This window comes from Cetorhinus maximus, chromosome 6 (genome assembly GCF_964194155.1).
Source record: "Cetorhinus maximus chromosome 6, sCetMax3.hap1.1, whole genome shotgun sequence".
Classification (NCBI taxonomy): Eukaryota; Metazoa; Chordata; class Chondrichthyes; order Lamniformes; family Cetorhinidae; genus Cetorhinus; species Cetorhinus maximus.
In genome coordinates, this window is record NC_135884.1 from 6155271 (window position 1) to 6180284 (window position 25014).

A 25014-nucleotide genomic window follows, 5' to 3' on the forward strand; every position below is an offset into this window, starting at 1 on the left:
GTCAAGTTGGACTTATCACTGGTAACTGCTGTCTCCCGTGTTGTGTTAACACTCTGTAGTGAAACTGGAGTGTCCTCTCCAGGGTGCAAGCCTGGGCAAAATTTATGGAGACTTTGGGCTTCCCAGACATCAGGGTCTCCCTCTCAATCTGCTTGGTTGAGGTGAAAAGAATGTAAAGTACTATTTGAGCATTGTCTTGGTTTCTGGAGCTGCCTGAAAGATGACATATCAGTCTGCCTTTGAGCACCACTACAAATTTTTTGTCAGGGTTTTTACTCCCTGAGCCTTCAACTTTCCCAGGTGTCCACAAAACAGTGGAGCTATCCGCCCGTGGCTGGGAGTTTGGCTCATGAGTGCCAGGGTGTGTCCCCATGCCAGTGGACCTGCACACTGCATGTCTGGGAACCAGACCTCTTCTGTGTTTCGTTGAGGCTTGAGCCTGGGGCTCTCAGGGCGCCAATTTCCCTGTGTCGCCACAAGGATGCACAGCTGAGAACTTGCCAATGGAGAGGTTGTGTACTGACATGGAGGGACACATTTGGCTTTGTCTTTTTGCATTGCTGCTAGCCAGCATTGTAGGCTGCAAATGAGAAGCAAACTAGCACAAAAAAGAGGAAAGCATGCTAACTCTCTTCACCCGCATGCTAGATGCTTCACATTTACCTGTTGGACACATCATACATTTTTATGATGTGTGTACCTGGACCCCCAAGTCTTTTTGGACTTTGGATTGGGAGCACTGACTGAATTGCCCCTTTGGCTGCAGCACGGAACCACCACAGCTGCAACATTGGGGTTAAACTTTAACTTCCACTCTGTCATGAAACTGACAGGATGAGATGGAATGCCTGATTTACCCAATCCGTCAACATCAGTGGAGGGGAAAATCTGGAGGGGTGTAAATCCAACGTTCCACCCAATTCTGTCAATTTCCTGGCAGGCGAGACATGTTAAAATTGCCCCCCATAAATCAGGCCAATAGCTGAATCTGGGACCTTCAGGATCAGTGTGGCAGAGGTGTGGAATTGGAATAGCGGGGGTAATTGTTTTTGTTTCAGGTTGGGGGTAGGGGAGAGTACATCTCTAAGTTAACCCTTGTTAGTACCAAACTTGCAAACAGTTGCTACACTTGCTGTAAGGTTAACTCCCCCCTGTACCCGTGTAGTTTTGTTTGATCATGTTTTTGTTCTTCTGTATTAGTGACTCTTGAGCCTTCCAGTGCTGTTGATTTCACTAAGAACTGATTCTCTGTGAACTCAGCCAGCACTGGATTAAGAAATTAATTGACGTCCAAAAACAGGAAGAATTCCGTCAGTGGGGATTTATTGCTGATTGACCACATCACCTTTATCTTTACTACATGGAATCCACAGCACAGAAGCAAGTCATTCACCCCAGCTGGTTGATGCAGTGATTATACTCCCTTCTCCCACTCTATTTCTTCCCACTCTGTCCCTATATCCCTCACTTCTCCTTGATGTATTCATCAAGCCATCCATTAATGGATTGTGCTCTTTGTTTCAATCATTCCGCATGGCACTGAGTTCCACATTCTCACCACTCTCTGTAAAATTCCTCCTAAATTCTTTATCTGATTTGTTACTTTTATATTACATTATATTTATGCTGCTTATCCTGGACCCACCCACAATTTGAAACAGTTTTCCCAGATCCACCTGATCAGACTATGTTGCAATATAGAATCAAGTTTGAAAAAGCATTTAGATAAAATGCAAAATACTAACCCCCCCCCACCCCCACTAGGGCTGTTTGTCCCTTGCTTGTCCTGCTTTCTACCCTTAATGTCCCCATCAGCACATTTCTTAGCTAATATCACCACCGTCAACACCTCTTTGTCCTCTTGCTTATGACATCTTTTGGCAATCTCCACCTATCACTGGCCCTCTATCCAGGTCTACCTGTCCCCCCCACCCCCCCTTAAACCAGCTTATATTTCACCTCTTTTCTATTTTTCCTTAGTTCTGATGAAGAGTCATTCGGACTCGAAACGTTAACTATATTCCTCTCCACAGATGCTGTCAGACCTGCTGAGTTTTTCCAGGTATTTTTGTTTTTGTTGAAAAAGCATTTCATTGTTTAGGTGGCGTTAGGTTTGTGTTTTGAAAGTCTGATGACCCTGAGATTAAGTGAAAATTCCAAGAGCTTTTTTTTCATTCATTCATGGGATGTGGGCTTCGCTGGCTGGGCCAGCATTTATTGCCTAGTTGCCCTTGAGAAGTGAGCTGCCTTCTTGAACCGCTGCAGTCCATGTGTAGGTACACCCACAGTGCTGTTAGGGAGGGAGTTCCAGGATTTTGACCCAGTGACAGCGAAGGAACAATGATATATTTCCAAGTCAGGATGCTGAGTGACTTGGAGGGGAACTTCCAGGTGGTGGTGTTCCCATCTATCTGCTGCTCTTGTCCTTCTAGATGGTAGTGGTCGTGGGTTTGGAAGGTGCTGTCTCAGGAGCTTGAATCCCTGCAGTGCATCTTGTAGATGGTGCACACTGCTGCTACTGTGTGTCGTTGGTGGAAGGAGTGGATGTGGTGCCAATCAAGCAGGCTGCTTTGTCCTGGACGGTGTCAAGCTTCTTGAGTGTTGTGGGAGCTGCATTCATCCAGGCAAGTGGGGAGTATTCCATCACACTTCTCACGTGCCCTGTAGATGGTGGACAGGCTTTGGGGAGTCAGGAGGTGGTTTACTTGTTGCCGGATTCCCAGCCTCTGACCTGCTCTTGTAGCCACAGTGTTTATATGGCTAGTCCAGTTCAGTTTCTGGTCAATGGTAACCCCCAGGATGTTGATAGTGGGGGATTCAGTGATGGTAATGCCATTGAACATCAAGGGGTGATGGTTGGATTCTCTCTTGTTGGAGATGAACTTTGTTTGACACTTGTGTGGCGTGAATGTTACTTGCCACTTGTCAGCTAATACCTGCTTTTCTTTTATTCATACATGTGATGTGGGTGTCGCTGGCTAGGCCAGCATTTATTGCCCTTGAGAAGGTGGTGGTGAGCTACCTTCCTGAACCACTGCAGTCCCTTTGGTGTAGGTACATCCTACACAGTGCTGATGGGGAGGATGTTCCAGGATTTTGACCCAGCGAGAGTGAAGTGATTGTGATATATTTCCAAGTCAGGATGGCGAGTGACTTAGAGAGGAACTTCCAGATGTTGGTGTTCCCGTCTGCTGCCCTTGTCCTTCTAAATGGTAGTGCTTGTGGTTTTGGAAGGTGCTGTCTAAGGAGTTTTGAAGTGCGTCTTGTAGATGGTACACACTGCTGCCACTGCACATTGGTGGTGAAGGGGGTGAATGTTTGTGGATGGAGTGCCAATCAAGCGGGCTGCTTTGTCCTGAAAGGTGTCAAGCTTCTTGAGCGTTGTTGGAGCTGCACTCATTCAGGCAAGCAGAGAGTATTTCATCACACTCCTGACTTATGCCTTGTAGATGGTGGCAGGATTTGGGGAGTCAGGAGGTGCGTTACTCGCCGCAGGATTCCTAGTCCCTGACCTACTCTTGTAGCCACCATATTTATATGGTAGCCTAGTTCAATTTTTGGTCAATGGTAACCCCCCTGAATGTTGATAATGGGGGATTCAGCGATGGTAATGCCATTGAATGTCAAGGGGCGATGATTAGATTCTCTCTTGTTGGAGATGGTGATTGCCTGGCACTTGTGTGGCGCGAATGTTAATTTGCCACTTGTCAGCCCAAGCCTGGATATTGTCCAGGCCTTGCTGCATTTGGACATGGATCCCTTCAGTATCTGAGGAGTCACAAATGGTGCTGAACATTGTGCAATCATCAGCAAACAAACCTACTGGAGTTTTTTGAGGATGTAACTAGTAGAATAGATAAGGGAGAACCAATGGATGTGGTGTATTTGGATTTTTGGAAAACTTTTGATAAAGTCCCACATAAAAGGTTAGTGTGCAAAATCAAAGCACGTGGTATTGGGGTATATATTGGCATGGATTGAGAATTTGTTAGCAGACAGGAAACAGAAAATAGGAATGAATGGGTCTTTTTTGGAGTGGTAGTCAGTGACTAGTGGAATGGCGCAGGGATCAATGCTTGGGCTTCAGCTATTCACAATATATATCAATGATTTGGATGAGGGAACCAAATGTAATATTTCCAAGTTTGCTGATGACACACACTTGGTGGGAATGTGAGTGGCGAGAAGGATGTTAAGAGGCTTCAAGGCGATATAGACAAGTTGAGTGAGTGGGCAAATACATGGCAGATGCAGTACTGCATCGATAAGTGTGAAGTTATCCACTTTGGTAGGAAAAACAGAATGGCACAGCATTATTTAAATAGTAGATTGGGAAATGTTGATGCACAAAGAGACCTGGGTGTCCTTGTACAACAGCCACTGAAAGCAAGCATGCAGGTGCAGCAAGCAGTTAAGAAGGCAAATGGTATGTTGGCTTTCATTGCGAGAGAATTTGAGTACATGAGCAAGGATGTCTTACAGCAGCTGCATAGGGCCTTGGTGAGGCCACATTGGGAGCATTGTGTGCGGTTTTCCTTACCTAAGAAAGGATATACTTGCCATAGAGGGAGTGCAGCGAAGGTTCACCAGACTGATTCCTGGGATGGCACGATTGTCGTATGAGGAGAGATTGGGTCGACTAGGCCTGGATTCACTGGAGTTTTGAAGAATGAGAGGGCACCTCATTGAAGCATATAAAATTCTGACAGGGATGCAGGGATGATGGTTCCTCTGGCTGGGGGGGATAGACCATTTAAGTCTGAGATGAGGAGAAATTTCTTCACTCAGTGGGTGGCGAACCTATGGAATTCTCTACCACAGAATGTTGTGGAGGCTAAATCACTGAATATATTTAAGAAGAAAATAGATTTCTAGATAGTAAAGCAGTCAAGGGGTATAGGAAAGTGTGAGAGTATGGCGTTGAGATAGAGGATCAGCCACGATCACATTGAATGGCGGAGCAGGCTCGAGGGGCCAAATGGCCTACTCCTGCTCCAATTTTCTATGTTTCTATGAACATCCCCACTTCTGACCTTATGATGGAAGGCACATCATTGATGAAGCAGCTGAAGATGGTTGGGCCCAGAACACTACTGTGAGGAACTCCTGCACTGATGTCCTGGAACTGAGACAGTTGTTCCTGCACATTAGCTGAAGAAGCTGTCCTATTCCCTTTTTGATTGTGGCTTCTGCTGACTTGCTTCCAGCAACCGAGAGATGAAGAGAGAGAGAGAGGGAGGGAGACTTTGCCTGCAACTGCAGGGGTGACTAGTTGGTCTTCTAGTGCTGTCACTCTTACAGCAAACTAGAACACTGCACAGCTCTGCAGCTAGCTTTTTAACCCATTTTTCCCGGTAAAGGGAAAAAAACCAAGGGTGGAATCGCCCCAGATTTGCACTAAGTGCGGTAGCGGGCGGCTTCTCACATCGTGTCATCCCAAACCCGCTGCATTTATTACGCATTCCCGGGACACATGCCGTTTCAATGGCGGGTGGGCTCTGATTCGCCCGCCACGCTGTCACCTCGCCGCTTCATCACACCGGGTGCCACATTTAAAGTACAGCCCTGCACACACCTCTCAGTGTTTCCAGCCCAGGAATGCTGCACAGAAGACATGGCCCCAAAAGGTAAGAAGTCTGCAGTCCCCAGGTTCAATGATGTGCCCCTTGAGTACCTTGTGGATGCAGTGGAGGCCCGCCGTTATGTCCTCCACCCCTGCTGTGGCCGCCGGATGAGCAGCAACATTACCACTCCGGCTCAGTAGGCGATGGCAGTGGCGATCAGTGCCAATGCTGCACAGAAGAGGTTGGCCATCCAATGCAGATAGAGGATGAATGATCTCATCCAGGGTAAGGCAACTATTTCATCACCCTAAACTCACGCACTCAAGCCCATCACACACTCACTGGCATCTCACTCACTGCCAGCTCAAGGGAGATCACCACTCACGCTTCCACACACACCATCACGTCTCCATCTGGCCTCATCTGCCCTCACCCTGCAGCCTCTTCCCTTGCCTGAGGTCACTTCTCCTCCTTGCCCAAGCAAGCCCTAGCCCTGCAGCTGTACAAAGCCTTATGGCTGGTCTAGTAGGTAGACACCTGGCTGTGAGCCCCACCTAAAGGTGCTGTGGTGCTGTCTGCGAAGCCTGGCGCTGATGACTGTGAGTGCTGCCCAAAGAAAGGTAGGCAAACAAACCTTGAAGCCCTGAGTGCAGTGCAGCTTGCCAGGTGTACGTCACTTATGTACAGTTGTGAAGCATGTCGGCATGATTGGGTGGACAATCCAGCATGGGGGGATGAGTCTGGTGGGCTAGCCTTATAATGATATACAGATGTATTACAGTGAGGTTCCCGATGTCCGATGGTGGGAAACACGACCAGCCATCAACGGGCTGAGCGGACGATCGCAAACTGGTTTCACTATGTCGTGAAACCGATTTTTGGCATTCCCACCATATTGTCCACTCATGCTGCTGAGCACGCCCAACGCCAGCAGGCATGGCGATTCCGCCTGATGTCTTGTGCCCAGAGTCTGTTTTCTTTTGCACATTCTGAGCTATGAATCGAGAGGAGCTGGATTTTAAAGACTGCTGAGACGTGATAATCCGTCCATTGCCTCTGCAACCACAGGAGATTAAAGTTCAGTCTTTTGCATGTTTCCTATCTCCCTTTTAAGTGCCTCTGCTTGAAGAATGCCATGACACCTTTTCAGGTGCGACATCCCATGTTCTCTCAGGACAGGTCTGCCACTATAATCCACATAGAGATTTTCCAGAAAGTGGTCACGTTACATTATCAGCCATCTTTTGCTCAGTGTCCTTGCTTGTAAAACACACACACATCTTCCTTAAAAAGTTTAATACTCCTGTATGTAATTTGTGGCTGTAATCAGCTTTTGATGACACTGTCAGGCTGTTGCTTTACGAGTATGTGCGACAGCTTTCTGAATTTTAGCACAAGCCTCCAGATTTTAGTAAGGAGGACTTTGCATGATCGACAGGGCTGAGTTTGCTGTTGTCGTTTCCGGTGCCTAGGTCAATGCCGGGTGGTCCATTCAGTTTCATTCCTTATTAACTTTCTAGCGGTTTGATACAACTGAGTGGTTTTTAGGCCATTTCATAGTCAAGCACATTGTTGTGGATCTGGAGTCATAGATAAGCCAGCAGATTTCCTTCCCTAAAGGACATTAGTGAACCTGATGGGGAACTAGTGGTTTCATGGCCATCATTAAACTTTTCATTCCAGATTTTTAATCGATTGAATTCAAACTCCACCATCTGCCCAGATCCCCAGAGCCATTACCCTGAGTCTCTGGATTACTAGTCCAGTGACAATACCGCTATGCCACTGCCTCCCCGTAATTCATTTTGATATTCTGGGAAAGAGTGAGTTCAAGTATAATATTGTGTGAGTTTGTCACACTGAGGATGTGGGGAGCACAGTAAAGTATACAACAGAGCTTCGAAGGTCCCAGCTAGGAACGTTCCAGGAGAATAATGACATCATAGTGTCGACAAAATGGAGGAAAACAAAAAAGATCAACAATGAAAGGAGCAAGGTTGGAAACGAGTGATGAGAGAGGGATTGTCAATCCAATGGCAAGCCTTTCTGTGTATTCTTTAGCGATATGTGAGCAGTTGTCAAGTGGTGGGTTTTATGCAAAGTTAAGAATATACATACAGATATATGAATTTGGATCAGGAATAGGTCATTTGGCCCGTCAATCCTGCTCTGCCATTTGATAAGACCATGGCTAATATGATTGTGGCCTGATGGGGAACAAAATATTTTGGATTCAAATAAAAACTTTTTTTAACATTTTGTGAGGTGAGAGTTGATATTAGGATCAAGCATGTAGATATTCAGAGAAAGTCTGTTTGTGTAAACATCAAATGCAAGAGTAGGAGCTGTTATTTAGACAGGAGAAAGATATGACTAACCTGTGTCTCTGAAGCAATGGAAGAAATAGTATTTTCATTGGCCCACTGAAGACCAGGATGGGAGACCATTTCAGGGTTAATAGCTTATAGAAGTGAACATTGACCAGACCTGACAGAAGCTTCAGAGATATCCAAGGCAAGTGACAGATGATTCACCAAATATTCAAGAGTAGAATTTCAGAAGAAGCACAGAGTTTAATTTTCCTCTTGTTCTTCTGACAAATTACAGGAGGAATGGCCGATTTCCGTTGTATTTTTGTACCCATTAATCTGCCTGAAATGGTGGTGGGAGCTGATTAAATTGTAATTTTCAGAAAGGGAAATGGACATATACCTGAAAAGGAAAGTTTTGCAGGACTATGGGTAAAGAGTAAGGTAATAGAATTAAAGAGCTGACATAGGCATGATGGGCCGAATGGTGGCCTCCTATGCTGTACAATTCATAGAGAAACATGTTGTTTTGAGACATCCTCATCCCAAAAGTTTTCGTCAGAGTGAGACTAGCAGCCAATCACAATCAATCTGTAACAATGATCCTTTAACACCTAACTAAGTTAACAGTTAATTAAATATAAATCTGCAAAAACTAATTAACCAGTGGAGCACAGGATTTTTGCAGTAAATCTCAGTTTACTCTTGATGCACCAAGCCTACGCTATGAATGAGTCAGCATGCTAGGACTCTTATTTGGTGCCTCCCCCGGGGAGAACACTAAAATTGATCCTTTGGTTTCTTTAAGAAAGCATTGCACATTGTATTAGATTAAAAAACAAAATTTAGCAATGTTGGTGATCTGAAATTTAAAGAACACAGTTAGCATCTGAAGAAAAGGTAAGGTACTAATTCAAATGTGATCTGATGTTAGTGTCAGCTGTGGCTCAGTGGTAGCACTCTTGCCTCTGAGATAGTAAGTTGTTGGTTCAAGTCCTACTCCAGTAACCTGGGCAAATAATCCAGGGTTTGGCACTCCAGTATCACATTGTCAGGGGTGTCGTTGTTTGGATTAGACATTAAACAGAGACTTTATCTATTTTGGTGGATGTAAAAGTCCCAAGGCACTATTTTGAAGAAAAGCAGAGAGGTCAATTTATCCCTCAATCAACAGCACAGCAGCAGATGATTTGGCCCTTATTGTGGGACCTTGCTGTGTGCAATTTGGATGCTATATTACAACAGTGATTACATTTCAAAAAGTGCTTCATTATCTGGGTCATGCTTTTAAACATCCTGATGTCATTGCAAACCTCTATCTAAATTCTTCCTCTTCATTCAGGGCCAACACCAAAATATTAGCCTGCCTTTTTTATCCTGTCAAATTTTGACTGACCTGTTGTTCAATTCTAGTATTTTCTAGCACTCTGGGAATGCAGCAGTGAGGTAGTACTGTATCACAGAGGTGCTGCTGTTCCCCCTACCCTTACCATCAAGAGGTAATATCCCTCACCCTACTATTGCCATCAAGCCAAGCAACCAACCCTGGTTCAATGAGCTATGTAGGAGATCATGCCAGGAGCATCGTCTGGCATCCCTAAAAATCAGGCTCCAACATGGTGAAGCTACAACATAGGACTACATGCATGTTAAATAGCAGATGCAGCATGCTATAGACAGAGCTAAGTGATCCCGCAACCAACAGATCAGATTAAAGCTCTGTAGCCCTGCCACATCCAGTCACGCATGATAGGGGACAATTAAACAACAAACAGGATGAGGAGGCTTCACAAATATCTCCATCCTCAATTATGTCAGAGTTCAGCACTTAAGTGCAAAAGGCAAGGTGAAGAATTTGCAGCCGACTTCAGCCAGAAGTGCTGGTCTGGCCTCCTCCTCAGGTCCCGAGTATCACATGCCAGTCTTCAGCCAATTTCACACCTTCAGTGATACAAGATATGGCCGAGCGCATTGGATACAGCAAAGGCTATGGGTTCCAACAGCATCCCGGTTATAGTACTGGAGACTTGTGCTGCAGAACTACCTAAGCTTTTCCAATGCAACTACGACACTGTTATATACCCAACAAAATGGAATATTACTCAGGCATATCCTGTCCACAAGATAAATTCAATCTAGTCATTTGCCACCCCATCATTTTATTCTCAACCATCAGCAAAGTGATGGATTGTGTCATTGACATTGCTATCAAACAGCACCATCAGTAACCTGTTCACTGGTGCTCAGTTTGGGATCTGCCAGGACCATTTGATTCCACACCTCATTACAGTCTTGGTCCAAATATGGACAAAAGAGCTAAATTACAGAGGTGAGGTGAGAGTGACTGTCCTTGTTATCAAGGTGGCATTTGGCTGAGCGTGGCATCAAGGAGCCCTAGCAAAATTGAAACCAATGGGAATCAGGGGAAAACTCTCCGCTGACTGGAATCATGCTGAGCACAAAGGAAAATGATTGCTGTTATGGAAGTCAATTTTTTTCACCCCAAGACGTCGCTGCAGGAGTTCCTCAGGGCAGTGCCCTAGACCTAAACATCTTCAATTGCATCATTAATGACTTTCCTACTATCATAAGGCCAGAACTGGGGATGTGCGATAATGATTACAAAATGTTGAATTCCATTAGCAACTCGCCAGATAATGAAGCAGTTCACGCCGCCATAAAAGAAGAACTGGACAATATTCGGGCATGGGCGATAAGTGGCAAGTAGCATTTGTGCCGCACAACTGCCAGGCAATGATCATCTCCAGCTTGAGTGAATCTGAACACCTCCCCTAGGCAATCAATGGTATTACATTGCTGAATTCCCCCATCATTAACATGCTGGTCACCATTGACCAGAAACTTGCCTGGATGGAAAACATAAATACTGTGCCGAAAGAGCAGGTCAGAGGCTGAGTATTCTGTGTCAAGTAACTGACCACCTGGCTCCGCACAAGCTATCCACCACCTACAATGCACAAGTCAGGAATGTGACCGAATTCTAAAGCAAAACCCTGCAGAAGCTGGAAATCTGAAATAAAAACAGAAAATGCTGGAAATACTCAGCAGGTCAGGCAGCATCTGTGGAGAGAAACAGAGTTAATCATTGGGATTTTCTGGTCCCGCCTATGGCAGGAATCGTTGCGGGTGGGACAGAAAATTTGACAGATCAGCCAAGGGTCTGTTGGGACCAGAAAATCCCAGTCAATATTCCTGGTGGTGATGGATCTTCATATGTCATGTAGTACTTCTCATTTGCTGTGATGTGTGTAGCTCTAACAACTATTAAGAAGCTCAACACCATCCAGGACAAAGAAGCCTGCTTGATTGCCATCCAATCTATCAACTTAAACATTCACTCTGTCCACCACTGCCGTACAGTGGCATTAGTGTATCCTGTCTACAAGATGCACTGCACCAGCTAAGCAATGCTTCTTCAAAACCCGCGACCTCTACTGTCTAGAAGTCAAGGGCAGCAGCGCATGGGAACACCACCACCTGCAAGTTCCCCTTCAAGGTGCACACCGTGCTGACTTGAAACTATATCACCATTCCTTCATCGTTGCTGTGTCAAAATCCTGGAACTCCCTCACCAGCAGCACTGTGGATGTACCTTTGTCATACGGACTGCAGCAGCTTAAGAAAGTAGCTGACCACCAACTTAAAGAGAAATTTGGGATGAGCCTGCCATTTGTTCCTATGAACAAGTGAAAGAAAAGATACAGTGTCATACTGAGGTCTTTTCTGCCTGTCCAAGATTCCAGGACACATTTTAAAGAAAAGCAAGGAGTTTCCCTCGTCGGGTGGGAGCAACGGGTGGTCCCAGGAGCAGCCGAGAAACTGACCTCCGCCTGCGATCGGGCCCCGACTGCGATTTCCCGCTGGCAGGCCAATTAATGGCCAACCAGTGTGAAACGCGCACTGCAATGCTCAGCGCTGCCAGGGTAGGGGCGGGAGGAGCTGAAGCGCTGAAGCTCGCGCATGCGCACGGATGCGCGCAATAAAGCTCCATGAGGCACAGAGCGGCCTCAGGGAGCTGAAGGTTGTCATCAATAAAAATAAAGATTTTTAAAATAATGAAAACACGTCCCCTCGTGACTCTGTCACACAAGCAGGGGCATGTTAAATAGGACGGTGAAAAGTTTTTATTTTTTTTAAATCACTGGTCGAAATCTCGTCCCGCACGAGTTTGAGGTTTTGCCAAAAATGCAAAGGCTGCTTGGCCTTTTCGCCCGCCCGCCAACCGAACGTTTGGACAGGCAGCGAAAAATTTGAATCAATTAGTTGATTAAGGGCTTTAATAGGCCGCTTAATTGTCGGCGGGCGTGCTGCCGACTCCTGTGCACGCCCGCCGACTGAAATATTGCGTGAGTAGGCAATGATGTCGGGATGCTCGCCTGACGTCATCGCGCGTCATTTTACGCTCGCCCGCACGCTGAGCGAAAAATTCCGGCCATGTTATTTGCTGCAATCCACAAAAACAATTCACTGACTAAAGACCACCCTCCCCCCACCTTAAACCAGCTTATACTTCACCTCTTTTCTATTTTTCCTTAGTTCTGTTGGAGAGTCATACGGACTCGAAACGTTAACTGTGTTCCTCTCCGCAGATGCTGCCAGACCTGCTGAGTTTTTCCAGGCATTTTTATTTTTGTCACCGACTAAAGCATTTTTTTTGAGATGTTTCAATGGTGAATGCAAGCATTTTTTGAAACATCTTTTTGAAGTTTCCACTCCGTATGCTAATTCACTCTGCAGCGTGAATTTTAATTGCTGTAAGAAAGGATTGCGCCCAGGTGCAACTTGGATAGGTTTCCAGGCACAAACATCATCAATTCCAGCAAAGGAGAAAATCTGGTTCTTACAGTCAGATCCACTAAGCGCAAGCCTGACAATTGGATCCTGATTAACTGATAACTAGTTTGCCCAGAAATTTTATGCTTGGGTCAGGATTTATGTTACACTGGAGCCAGAAATAGCCTGTTTGCAAATCCTCGTGGCACAGCCTATTTAATCATTCGTCCCAGCAAGTGAAGGCAACTGAAAATATCCTAAAAGACATATCTCTTCAGCTGTTTATTGCTGTGTGTGGAGTTTCAACGTTAGAAGCTGTGAGCAACCTAGTTATTACTTGTGCTTCTTCACAGTACCTGCACTGTCTGCAAAAAAAGGGCTGAAGGTATAAAAAGATCAATCCGAAATATATATGTTAGCAAATCTCCTGCGATGTTGCACAAGGGATGAAGACAAGGTTGACGGAATCTCTGGTGATGCCGCTGTGGGACCTGAATGGAGGTGCGAAACAGGTTTGAGTCGAGGTGGAGACAGGGGGCAGGTCTGGATGAAGATGGGAAGTGGGTCTGGGTCGAGAGACTGGTTGGGTGCTGCGTTAAGGAGAGTGCTGAGGCTTTGGGTGAGAGTGAGTTCTGTGTTCAGGCTTCTGAATATTGAGGCAGAATGTTGAGGCATTTTGGTTTTCAAAAGAAAGGAAGAAAATAAAGGCTAAGCCCAAGAGCGAAATGCAGGTGGGAACAGGTTTTGGGGTGAGGGCTTCTCAAATTGAGTATGAGATTTGAGGAGGACCAGGCATTTTGCATAGTGTAAATAAGTAGCATGGTTTTAGAAGAGGAAGATCATGTCCAACATTTTTGATATTGAGGACATTGGATGTTGGAGTTCCAAGTAAGATTATTTATATTATATTTAAAGAAGGTTATTGACAAAGTTTTGTACGAGATGGTGTGAGATGGTGGCATGGTGGTAACATCACTGGACTAGTAATCTAGATGCCCAGGGTAATACTCTGGGTTCAAATCCCACCATGGTAGCTGTTGGAATTTAAATTCAATTAATGAATCTGGAATTGAAAGCTAGCTTTAATAGTAGTGACCATTAAACTATCAATTGCTGTAAAGACCTATCTGGTTCACTAATGTCCTTTAAGGAAGAAAACCTGCCATCCTCACCTGGTCTGGCCTAGATGTTACCGCTCCCACAGCAATATGGTTGACTCCTAACTGCTCTCTGAAATGGCCCAGCAACTCACTTGGTTCAAGGGCAATTAGGGACAGGTAACAAATACTGGCCTTGCCTGTGACACCCAAATCCCATGAAAGAATAAATTTAAAAAAGGTTGGAGCCCAGAGAGTGGAGTGTGGAACCATTAAATGGAGCTAAACCAAGTACAAGTGAGAGGCGTACAAGATGGAGGGAGATGTTGAATGACATTCCATAGAAGTTCATGCTTGAGCTTTTAAATGGTGCCAAGGCATTAATTTGGACAGGCAGCCTTAATGCCTTATCCAAAAGGCGGACCTCATATGCGGCACCTCCTCAATACTGCTCAGCAGTGCCAACGAAGGTCATATAGTAAACTCCTGGAGTTGGGCTTGCACCCACAGTTTTTTTGACTCAGATCAGAGTGCCACCAAAGGGTCTTCCAGTTTAGATAATTTATGTAGATGCAGACAGATGGTGCATGAAGGGTATAGCAGACTGGATGAAATAATGTGCAACGTAAGTCTAAAATAAAAATAGCACAGATTGAGAAAGGGACCTTTATATAATAGCGGACTCATCACATTCAACTATTACTTTCAAGATGTTGCTGGCAATTAAAATTGCAAACAAACTATTGGCATCTAGGTAAATTCAAAACAGCAGAGTAAAAGTCCACGGAGATTATACAATATACTGGTGGGACTGCACTTGGAGTAATGTGTACATTTCTCGTCATTGTTACAGCAGTAATATTCCTGTGCTTAGTCCCACACCCTCGCTTTTTGTCTGTAGCTCTGTAAGTTCCTCATCCTTAAGTCTGTCCAATTCCCTTTAAAGATTATTTATGAAATCAGTTTCCACCACATTTTCAGATCGAGCATTCCAGATACCAACAACTGTCTGAGTGAAAAACATTCTCCTCATCGCTCTCCAGATCTTTAGGCAGTGATTTTAAACCTCTGACTCACTATAATTGGTTAATAGTAGAAAAAGTAGGAGAATAGCAAATTTCCAATTAACAAAGAGTAAAAACTGAACTAGATATAGTTTAGGTGAGTTGTATTTGTGGGTGTTAGGGATAAGCTATTGCTTTAAGTTTTAGTTTTAAATTTAAGCAAGTTATATGTTTTATTTGTGAGTTAAAAGGGTGAAACCTGAGTTTTAGTTTCACTTTAAACCGATGCCTGCAAGTCTGTGGGTTTGTGTATATACCTGCATTTTTAATGAGGTTTTATGTCACTTGAAGTAGAAAAACTGGGCTGTTGCTTAGCAACAGGGTCCCACATACACAGGGAGAAACAGAACAGCAGTTTTTGAGTTCAGTTGATGATTATGCTGTAAGGTGAAGGAAGCAGTTTAGGTCTCTCTCTAGCTGGATGTACTAGCAGATTGCTGAGAAAAATAAGTAACAGTGAATGCCGAGTGAGTTCTGGATCTCAAGGGAGATACCAAGTTGTCAGTAGTCTACTGGGAGAGGGAACTGCAGGGTGCAGGTCCTAAAGGAAAAAGAGAAAGGTCCCAAGAAGACCTTTAAGTTAAGTCAAAGGACAAGGACAGGAATATGGAATAAGATCTTGTTCAGTGAAAGTGAAAACAAGGAGCAGAAAGAAAGGATCCAAGTTTAGAAAGAGAAAGCTGCAGGAAGCAGACTCAAGGCAAAGTGGGCTTGCAAGAAGTTAGAAGATCCGAGGAGACGGCCATAGCTTGGTGACTCCTTACTATGGGCATGTGAAGCAGTGTTCTGTTGGTACAGCTGAGTATCTAAGAAAGAGTGTGTGGCAGGAAGCTGAATGCATCTGGGGATCTGGGAAGGGGAACGTTGGAAGGAGAGTTTGAAATCCTGGAGGTGGATCCTTGTGGAAGGGTCCGAGAGAAAGCGTAGTTTTGGAGAAGATTCCAAAGCAGGTTCTTCGAGATTGGAGATTGGAAACCCTCATGTGGAAGATGGAGTCCAGTGAGACTGGTTGGCTCACAGTGTGACAAGCGTCTGGGGGGGAGTACCCATAGCATCTGTTTGGGGTGGCATCTATTACTTGGTTTCAGAGTGTGGTGTGCCTGACCACAGATCGCCTATTGGTTTACATGGACTATGTGTACTTAGTATGAACATGAGAGTATACGAAAGCTTTTGTAACGTGCCTCTATGAATCTGAATATATCTGTAAAGGTACAGTTGTGGGTAAAGGAGCATTGTAATGTAGTTCATCTTTGCTTGTTTAATAAATGTTGTATTCTTTTGGTAAAAGCTGATCAGCTGACTTCAATAGCCACCATCCACATTTCTAAACAAAAAAATAAAAGTTGGCACCTATCAAACCAGGATCTGGCTTGTCCAGTAGTAACATCAGCTGAGATCATAACAGAACCAATGAGCAAGAATAAGACAAATGTCAAGAAATTTTCTAAGATATTCTAAAGACATACTCCTTTTAGTATTGCTGAAAAAAGAGACATGCTGTCAAAACTTTTTCTCCTGCACTTATCAGGGCAGTTTGCAAGAATACCAATAGCAAAGGAAATTGTTGTTCCCTTTACTATTGATATTCTTGTGAACTGTCCTGATGAGTGCAGGGCAAAAAGCTTTCACAGTATGCCTCTTTTTTTCAGAAATACTCAAGTTCTGTATTACCAAACAACTATTTGCATACTCCTTTATTAGAAACATTCTCCTCTAAAGTCATACACATTTTCTTTGGCTGCAGTAAGTTTTTTGGGTAGTGAATTATCTGCTTGTCAAGATGGGACACTGTCCATTTTCAGGTGTCCCTTGTCAGCATTAGTACAATTTGTTGTGGAGTAAAATCTCCTTGTACTTTGTACAGTATACAGCTGCAGCAAGCTCAGAACGCCACCTTCCTGCGGTAGTGTAACAGATTGCTTTTTCTAATGCCAGGCAGCGTAGCGAGGTCACTAAACCAGGGTCAGTTTTTTGCCGAGAGTTGAAGCTCATCTCACAGAGGACACTTATAAACCAGCAGACAAAGGTGGTTTACGTAGCACCAGACTGGGATGGACTTGTACTCAGGATCCCAAGTGCTAACCTATTATACCACCTCAGAACAAATCCAAAATCCAAGCTACAACCTTCCTGAGCCTAGCCTTGTATCTATGGCTCAATGGCAGCACATTTGTCTCTAGGTAATGGTCAGCAAGGTAACATTATAGGCCTGAAGGACTGGATTTTATGGGATGCTGTGGTCCCTGTTCCCTTGGCTAAAAAGTCAGAGTTGGGGGGGATTGGGGTGGGGTGGGGGGGTGGGTGGCAGCCTTCCCATGATCCTGATGGCTACCCACCCCCCCAGCAATTTAAAGCTGGAAGCAGCATTAATTGCTTTAAGGCGAGATTTCCGCCCCTTTCTCTGGAGGAAGTCTCTCTTTAGAGGGCTGCCAGCCAATCGTCCCAGCAGTGCCACTGCAGAGCAGTGATGCTGCTCGGACTACAGGCACTCCCATCACGCTGAGGTGCCCAGGTAAGTCCAGGGTCAGGAGTATTGGTGAGGCGGGGTTGGGGACCAGATTCAAGATGCCAGTGGAGAAAGTTAAAAGGGGCGGGTGGGGAATGACCCTTGGGGGTGCCTCTAATGGGCCCAAGGGACCCTAAAAGGAGGAACTCTTCCCCCCCCACTTTGCCAGACACTAGCCCATGCAGCTAAAGCTGCTGGGCTTTCTGCATGACTTGGACCTCCTTCTGTCGCAGGTAGAATACTGGCCGCTTAAGGGCTTCAACAAGCCCCGAGGGTGTGTGGGCCATCCACGCCTTCCCCCGCCCCCCGTAACATTTTCAGACAGGTCGGGGGCGGGCAGCTAGGCGGCTGGAAGGCCACCTACTGGATTTTACATGTCCCCGTGCCAGCTGTTTGGAGAGTGTAAAATCCAGCCCAAAGTGTTTGCTTCGTCTGGCTGTTTCAACACCAGTTCCCTATGTGGGGAGATGGTGGCGTAGTGATATTGTCACTGGATTGGTAATCCAGAGACCCAGGGTATTGCTTTGGTGACCTGAGTTTGAATCCCACCATGGCAGATGGTGGAATTTGAATTCAATAAAAAAAAACCTGGAATTAAAAGTCTAATGATGACCATGAAACCATTGCCAATTATTGTAAAAAAAACCCATCTGGTTCACTCATGTCCTTTAGGGAAGGAAATCTGCTATCCTTACCTTGTCTGGCCTACATGTGACTCAGATCCACCGTGTCATGAAGCTATTAATGTATAACATTTTTCTTTTAAAATAGAGGTTTAGTCTGTGGGTCTGTCTTAATTAGATTAAAGCCAGCTAGTCTGGGTGCTTTGATGTGCACTAGTTTGGATATGTAAGAGAGAGCATTCAAGAAGTGGGGTGAAAACTGACACCTATCTAGCAGAAAAAACAAGCAATATGTTATTACTAATAAAATTGGTATTATGAAAGGGGTTTTATAGTTAGAGAGGTTTAGTTCAGAGGTTGGTGATACAATGAGAATTTACATTCAATGGGCGATGGTAAGTATAACTTCAGTTTTCAGGTGTGCAGAGCAGAGGCAATGTGAGATCAAAAGACAGCTGTGAGCCTACCACTGTCTCCACAGGAACGAAAGTGAAAAGAACCTCATTTTGAATTCATAAGCTGAAAATGCTTTGCCTGGTGTCTGGTTAAGTCTATGGGTTGCTGTTGCCTTAATGGAGATTAGTTTGGGAATTTGTTAAAAGTTATGATAGTGGTAATTTGTAGCCATATTTTAACCTATGTAAATTAATAAAATGTTTCATTTAGTTTAATGTAAAACCTCGAGAACTGGTGGTCTGATTCCTGAATTTAGAGTCGCATCTCAAACATAACACTTAAAATTATAGGTTATGGCAGTTGCTTAAATTTTCCCTCTGGGATTTTTAAATAACTCAGCTGTACCAGCTGCACTGGTCATAACAACAGCAATGTGGTTGACTCTTAAATGCCCTCTAAACAATAAATGCTGGTCTAGCCAGCGATGCCTCCATCCCAAGAACGGATATTTTAAAAAAAATTCTCCGTAACAGTCAGCAGGAGAGAAAGATGAATGAGGGAAATCGTGATCTCCACAGGGAAGTCCCTCCTGTGGGAATCTCATGAAACAGTCCCACTAAGCACTTTGGCAGAAACCTCGGTGGTATGTTGCATAGCTGCCCTCACACAAGGTCAAAGTGCTTTTGCTGTGAAACTGAAGGCTTTGAGAAAGCATCACGAAAAATAGAATGTAGAGCAAAATGTGTGCTCAACCAGTACATGATACAGGTCACAAATGAATGGTGACAATCTTGTACATTTTGTGTTTATTAATAACTGATGGTCATTGCTAGTCCCTGTAACATTATTACAGATTATCAGCTGTAGGACATGCGTCATTCTGAAACTCTAATGGGGCTCAACAAACAAATTGTTGCTCACCAGTGTTCGTAGATTTTTGTCATGGGAGTATTGAAGAGAATGGAGAGATTAACTTTTATCTTTGTCGAGACAAAGGATATTAATGTTAGTTCAGATTGAACGCCCTGTGGATAAAAGCTTTTTATTCAAAATGGGTTCCTTCTTCGAACCAAATTGAGTTAATCGCCATTGCAGTGAATGAACATTGGCATTTCTAGACTGATTGCTCCCTTCCCTTTGCCTCTTCTGCCCTCCGATCGTCTCCTCTCTCTGAAGGCGTAGACTCGTGTTGGGTTACAGCTCTGCAGGTGCTAGCCACGTCTCTCTGTATGGCTAGACAGTACTTGTGAGCAGTCTGTTCGACCATGTAGGCTGAACCAAGTCTTGTTCTCACAAACATGCAGCAAGAAGTCAGGACTGTGGTCAGGAATGAGAATTCTAGAATTGTAGAATCCTACATTTATGAAGGAGTCTGTTCTGCCAACTGTTCCTGCCCCAACTCTTTGAAAGAGTTATTTACTTAGACCCATTTCCCTGGACTCTTCAAAACTTTTCTTATTGAAATATTTATTCACCACTTTTGAAAGCTATTACATATTCTGCTTTCAGCATTGTTTCTAGTGTCCTGCCAGCCTATTTCATCAAATAAAACCTTCCAACCTTTCCCTTTCTTCTTTTGGTGGTTATCTAAAATTTATACCCTCCACTTATGGACTCACTGGAGGGACGTTGTGTTTTTTCAACCAATTTACCTTACCAGAACCCTTTGTAATTTAGATTTTTTCTTCAAATCGCCAAAGGCCAAACTGCTGCATCACATCACGTCAGAACAGATCCAGAATTAAAGCTGAAACCTTTCTGGCCTGGCAATGTGTTAACTGTTTTGTTATTCATTCATGGGATGTGGGTGTCTCTGGCTCAGCCAACATTTATTGCCCATCCCTAATTGCCCTTGTTCAGGGGGCATTTAAGAGTCAATCACATTGTTGTGGATCTGGAGTCACATGTAGGCCAGACCTGGTAAGGACAGTAGATTCCTTCCCTAAAGGACATTAGTGAACCAGATGGCTTTTGACAACAATTGGCAATGGTTTTGTGGTCATCATCAGACTTTTAATTCCATATTTTTTATTTTAATTCAAATTTTACCATCTGCTGTGGCAGGATTCAACCCTGGCCCCCAGAGCATTACCCCTGGGTCTCTGGAATACTAGTCTAGTGAAAATACCACTGTGCCATTGCCTCCCTCTATAGCTGTGGCTTGGTGGCTAGCACTTTTACCCCTCAGACAGGTGGCTGTGGGTTCAAGCTGCACCCCAGAGAAGCACATAATCTAAACTGACGCTTCAAAGCAGTACTGAAGGAATGGTGTCGTCTTCTAACTGAGATATTAAGCTGAGTACCCTCTCAGGAGTTTGTAAATGACCCCAGGGCACTATTTTGATGAAGAGCAGTGGAGTTCTCCTAGTGTCCTGGCCAATATTTATCCCTCAGTTAACACCTAAAAGAGACGATCGGGTCATTTATTAAATTGCTGTTTATGGAACCTTGCTGTGCACAGTTTTACTGCTACATCCTTACGCTTTAAAAGTATTTAATTGATTGTAAAGTGCTTTAGGATGTCCTGAGGTCATGAAAGGAGCTATATAAATGCAAGTTCTTTCTTTGAATGAATCAATCAAATATTGACTTGACCAACTGGACCATGATGGGAGCTGTTTTTTTTCTAAACTTACTTTAGATTTTCCCCCTTTCCATTATTCAAAAGTGCCTGTTGTCACTCTCTGTACACCTGAAGGAAGTGAACAGCTGACAAACCCCTGTGTGATATTCCATAGCAGGCTGCCAAGAGCTGGCACAAGGGGACTTGATTGTTTCCCCCTGTCCTGTGGGAGAAATGCGTAATCCTAATTGACTGAGAGCTTGTTTGTCTAGTGAATCAGGAATGCAAGCCCACATCTTATTGCTTCATGGCACAGCAGGTTAGAGCCCGGCATTGTCTGTGGATTTAAAAATCCTCCCTTACGGGAACAAATCTTTCTAATATGTCCTGAAAATATGTTCAGTTTTTAAAATGTGCAGAGACTTTAACATTTTTTTTTTTGTATCCTTGGTTGGCAGGATGAGAAACTATGAGCCTGTCTGTGTAAATCTGCAGTCCCAGATCCTTAATTGTTACCAAGAAAACCCGCAGGTGACTTTAAAGTGTTCTACCTTCGCCAAGGAATACCGTCACTGCATCCGGGAGGCGCAAAAGGTATGGTTTGAAGGTTACACCTCTTGACACTTACGGGCACTTTTACAATAGCAAAACTCAACTGTGTGGTTCACATACTCTAGTAAGTATAAATCCTGGAATCCTAGATTGGCTGCAGCACAAAAGAAGGCCATTTGAGCTGGCTCTCTGTAGAGCAATTTAGCTAAATGGTCAAATCTTGAGGTATTCAATGATACTGTAGATCCCTGATAATGTGGGTCGGTCAGTCTGTTGTCAGATTAGCCTCTTATTGCAACAGAGTAAATGAGGGGCATGGGTGCTGTCAGAAGGGTTGTCCCAGTCCCAGATGCTTACATTGTTTAGGTTCTGGGTCCCCGTTGTACCGATGGAGCACAGCAGCGGGCGCCAAATCTAAAAGCGGGAAGTGCGCTGCATGGAAGCCACCTCCCTGAGATGCGAGTGATTTTGTTAATTTTTTTCAGTCAAACCTTATTGTGTATATGGGTTCAAGAATGCTAGGCGCATTATTATGAACGCACTGCTTCAGCAGGTGACACACTCACAAATTTTACCTTGATACGACTAGAACTGAAAATCGTGAGTTTCGATAGTCATTAAAGTCACCAAAGGAAGAGCCTTGCATGTATATATCATCTTTCATGGCCTCAGAATGCCTCAAAGCATTTTGCCGCCAATGAAAGAGTAGCCATTGCTGTAATGTAGGAAACGCGGCAGCTAATTTGTGCACATCAACCTCCCAAAAATAGAGCAATGAGAAAAATGACCAGATAATCTGTTTCATGATGTTGGTTGTGGGAACTGATGTGCCAGCCCAGATTAAGTGTTAAATTTCCGGAGTAGGTCTTAAATCCACAGCCTTCTGACTCGGAGGAGAAACTTATCAACTGAACTCACTGTTGCCATTTTAATGGCCATTAGGGACACACAATAAATGCTGGTCTTGCCAGCAATGCTCACATCCCAACAATGAATAATAAGGTTGGCAACTTATTGATTTCAAAAGTCAAGAAAAGCTATTTGACAACAAAAAAAGAAGGGCATTTCAAACCTGGGGACTAATCTGTTCATTCATTCATTGTCACCACAACCTTCATGATGCCAATGGCATCGTCTTGCTTCTCCTCTGGCTTTCTTCAAGCCTCCCTCAGTCCTCATCTCAATGTTATCCATCCATCCGATTTTTCTTCTTCTGCTTCTGTTTTTACCCTAATTTTCTCCCTCAATTGTTGCCTGGACAATACTGTCAGGTCTTTGTTTCCAATGTCTGTACTTGACTATTATTCTCTCCCTAACTATACTTAGCAACCATTTTGATTCCTGAACTTCTACTCTTGATCTAACCCACTCACTTGTCTTTCTGCTCATCCGGCTGATTCTGAGCACCCTCCACCATGCCCACATTTCAAAAGCCATTATCCTCCTCTCATCCTCTTTCTTCAAGAGTCCAACTCCCATGTCTATAGAGCGCAACACTCCACACTAGTGACTGTACTTGGCGTTTTTCAGCTTCATGCTGATGCTTTTGGACTTCCAGACACTAGTTAAGTCATTAAGCTAATCTAACCTGGATTTCATTCTTGGATGTAACTTTGGTGTTTATCATCAAGCCAAGGCACTGTCTGTAAACCTCCCCTTAATCTTCTCTGCTCCAAGCAAAACAATTCCTGTTTCTCCAGATTCTCCACCTAACTGAAGTTCTAAATCCCTGGTATCATTCCAGTAGAGCTCTTCTGCAACCCCTCTAAGGTCTTGACATCCTTTCCACAGTAATATGGGCCTGGAACTTGATGGGCTTTTTGACAGTGAACTGTCAGTGTTCACAATCATTACCCCTATCTGACTGCAACTTCAGGGTTTAGCACAAGTGCAATTTAACAAATTAAGAGGCGGTACAGTGGACCCACCAACCCCTCAACTCCTAGAGCCAGTCATCAGCAAAATCAATTGATCTGATGAGAACGCCCACTTTTCTTCTCTAAAACCATTGTTAGAAACTCAATCAAAAGCTAAGCCTTGTTTAATGAGGTGTACCTATTTTTAACAGCGATTTTTGTACTATTACTGGACAACCGATCTGGCACTGAAAAAATAGCTGAATGTTGTTAAATATCTCCACTTTTAGACTTTTCAAATAACTTTTAAAAGGTTAGGTCACAATTTTGAGTCTGGCGGGCAGGCGCGGTCAGCAGACCCAGGAGGGGGCGGGAAACGGCCTACCGCCCGTGATCGACCCCCAACCGTGATTTCACGCTGGCGGCCAATTAATGCCTGCCGAGCGTGAATGGCGACACCCGATGGTCGTGAAAGGCGGGCAGGAGCCTGTCGGCTGCCGGGTCCAATTGCGACCCGGCGGCCGGTTTAAAACCAGCACAGTCAGGCCCTGGAAGGCTGCCGGCGAGGAAGACATCTTCGGTGTTGTCAGCAGGAGATTAAAAATTATGGATCCCAATGCGGCTGCAGATGCCAGGCGGGAGGGCAGGTTGGATGGGCACTCGACCCCTCCCGGTTTTCTGATGAGTGCCTTGCGGTCCTCCTGGAAGAGGTGGCTGCCAGGAGGGACACCATTGTCCCAGGAATGGAAGGAGGAGTCCACCACACCTAACAAAAAGAGTTTGGGAGGAGGTGGCAGTGCTGGTCAGCAGCCATGATGTTGTGCAGCACACGTGGGTCCAGTGCCGCAAGAGGTTTAACGACCTGCTGAGCTCAGGAAGAGTGAGTACCATGTTGGCATGGATCAGTGTGTTGAAGTGTTAAGGGTTGGCTGTCCCCCCATGGTGCTCAGGGATGTTAGAGTCTGAGTGCCAATTGTCAATGACGCCAGAGCTGGCCAATAGGGTGAGCCCTGGCTGCTTGGACTAAATGCCTTGCAGCTCAAGGGCCATGACTCGGGTATGTCCTGCAAAGCGCTCCTCAGGTGGGGTTGGCCAGGCTGCAGTGGCGCTGTAGGCAGAGAGTGGACTAATCAATGCTCCTCTATCCTTTCAGGAGAAAACGGCCCACGACAACGTTGAAAGGTCGCAGAATGGCGGAGGCCCCCCAAACCTCCTAATCCTAACCAGATTTGAGCAGGATACCTTGGAGCTGGAGAGGCGCCACGGACCTCGGTCAACTGACCGCGGAGAGGCTGGGGTGTCAGGCGAAGGTAAGAGTGCAGTGCACAGAGGTGAGAGTTTCAGATGGTGCAAACATTCTTGCGTAATCTCATCATTGATGGGAGCCTCAAGACTGGATTCCCCATTGATCATTAAAAAATGATGGCACCATGATGCAGACCTCTATGGTCTCACCAAGGTGCCTGGTATGCACAGTGACAGTGTGATGACTCAAACTAATGATATGTCCTTGTTCTCCCTCAGGTTTGTCACCACGGACCCAATCGCAGGTCCCCAGATTCCTGATGCACCTGCATCACACCCGCACTCTGAACCAGGGACCAGTGCAGATACCAGCACCTTGGTGGCGTTAGATCTTCAACTACAAGTTGGTGCACAGCGGTGAGGGCACTTCACATTCACATGA

The 25014-nt window shown here is 44.8% G+C and overlaps 1 protein-coding gene across 1 annotated transcript in view; it reads left to right on the forward strand.

The window, feature by feature from the left end:
• LOC144681500 (MICOS complex subunit mic25-like) overlaps nucleotides 1–25014 on the forward strand; it is a 436962-nt gene that overhangs the window by 288218 nt on the left and 123730 nt on the right. The window contains exon 7 of the mRNA XM_078543132.1: nucleotides 21378–21513. Within this exon, the coding sequence (XP_078399258.1) occupies nucleotides 21378–21513 (136 nt within the window). The remainder of the gene's footprint in view (nucleotides 1–21377; nucleotides 21514–25014) is intronic.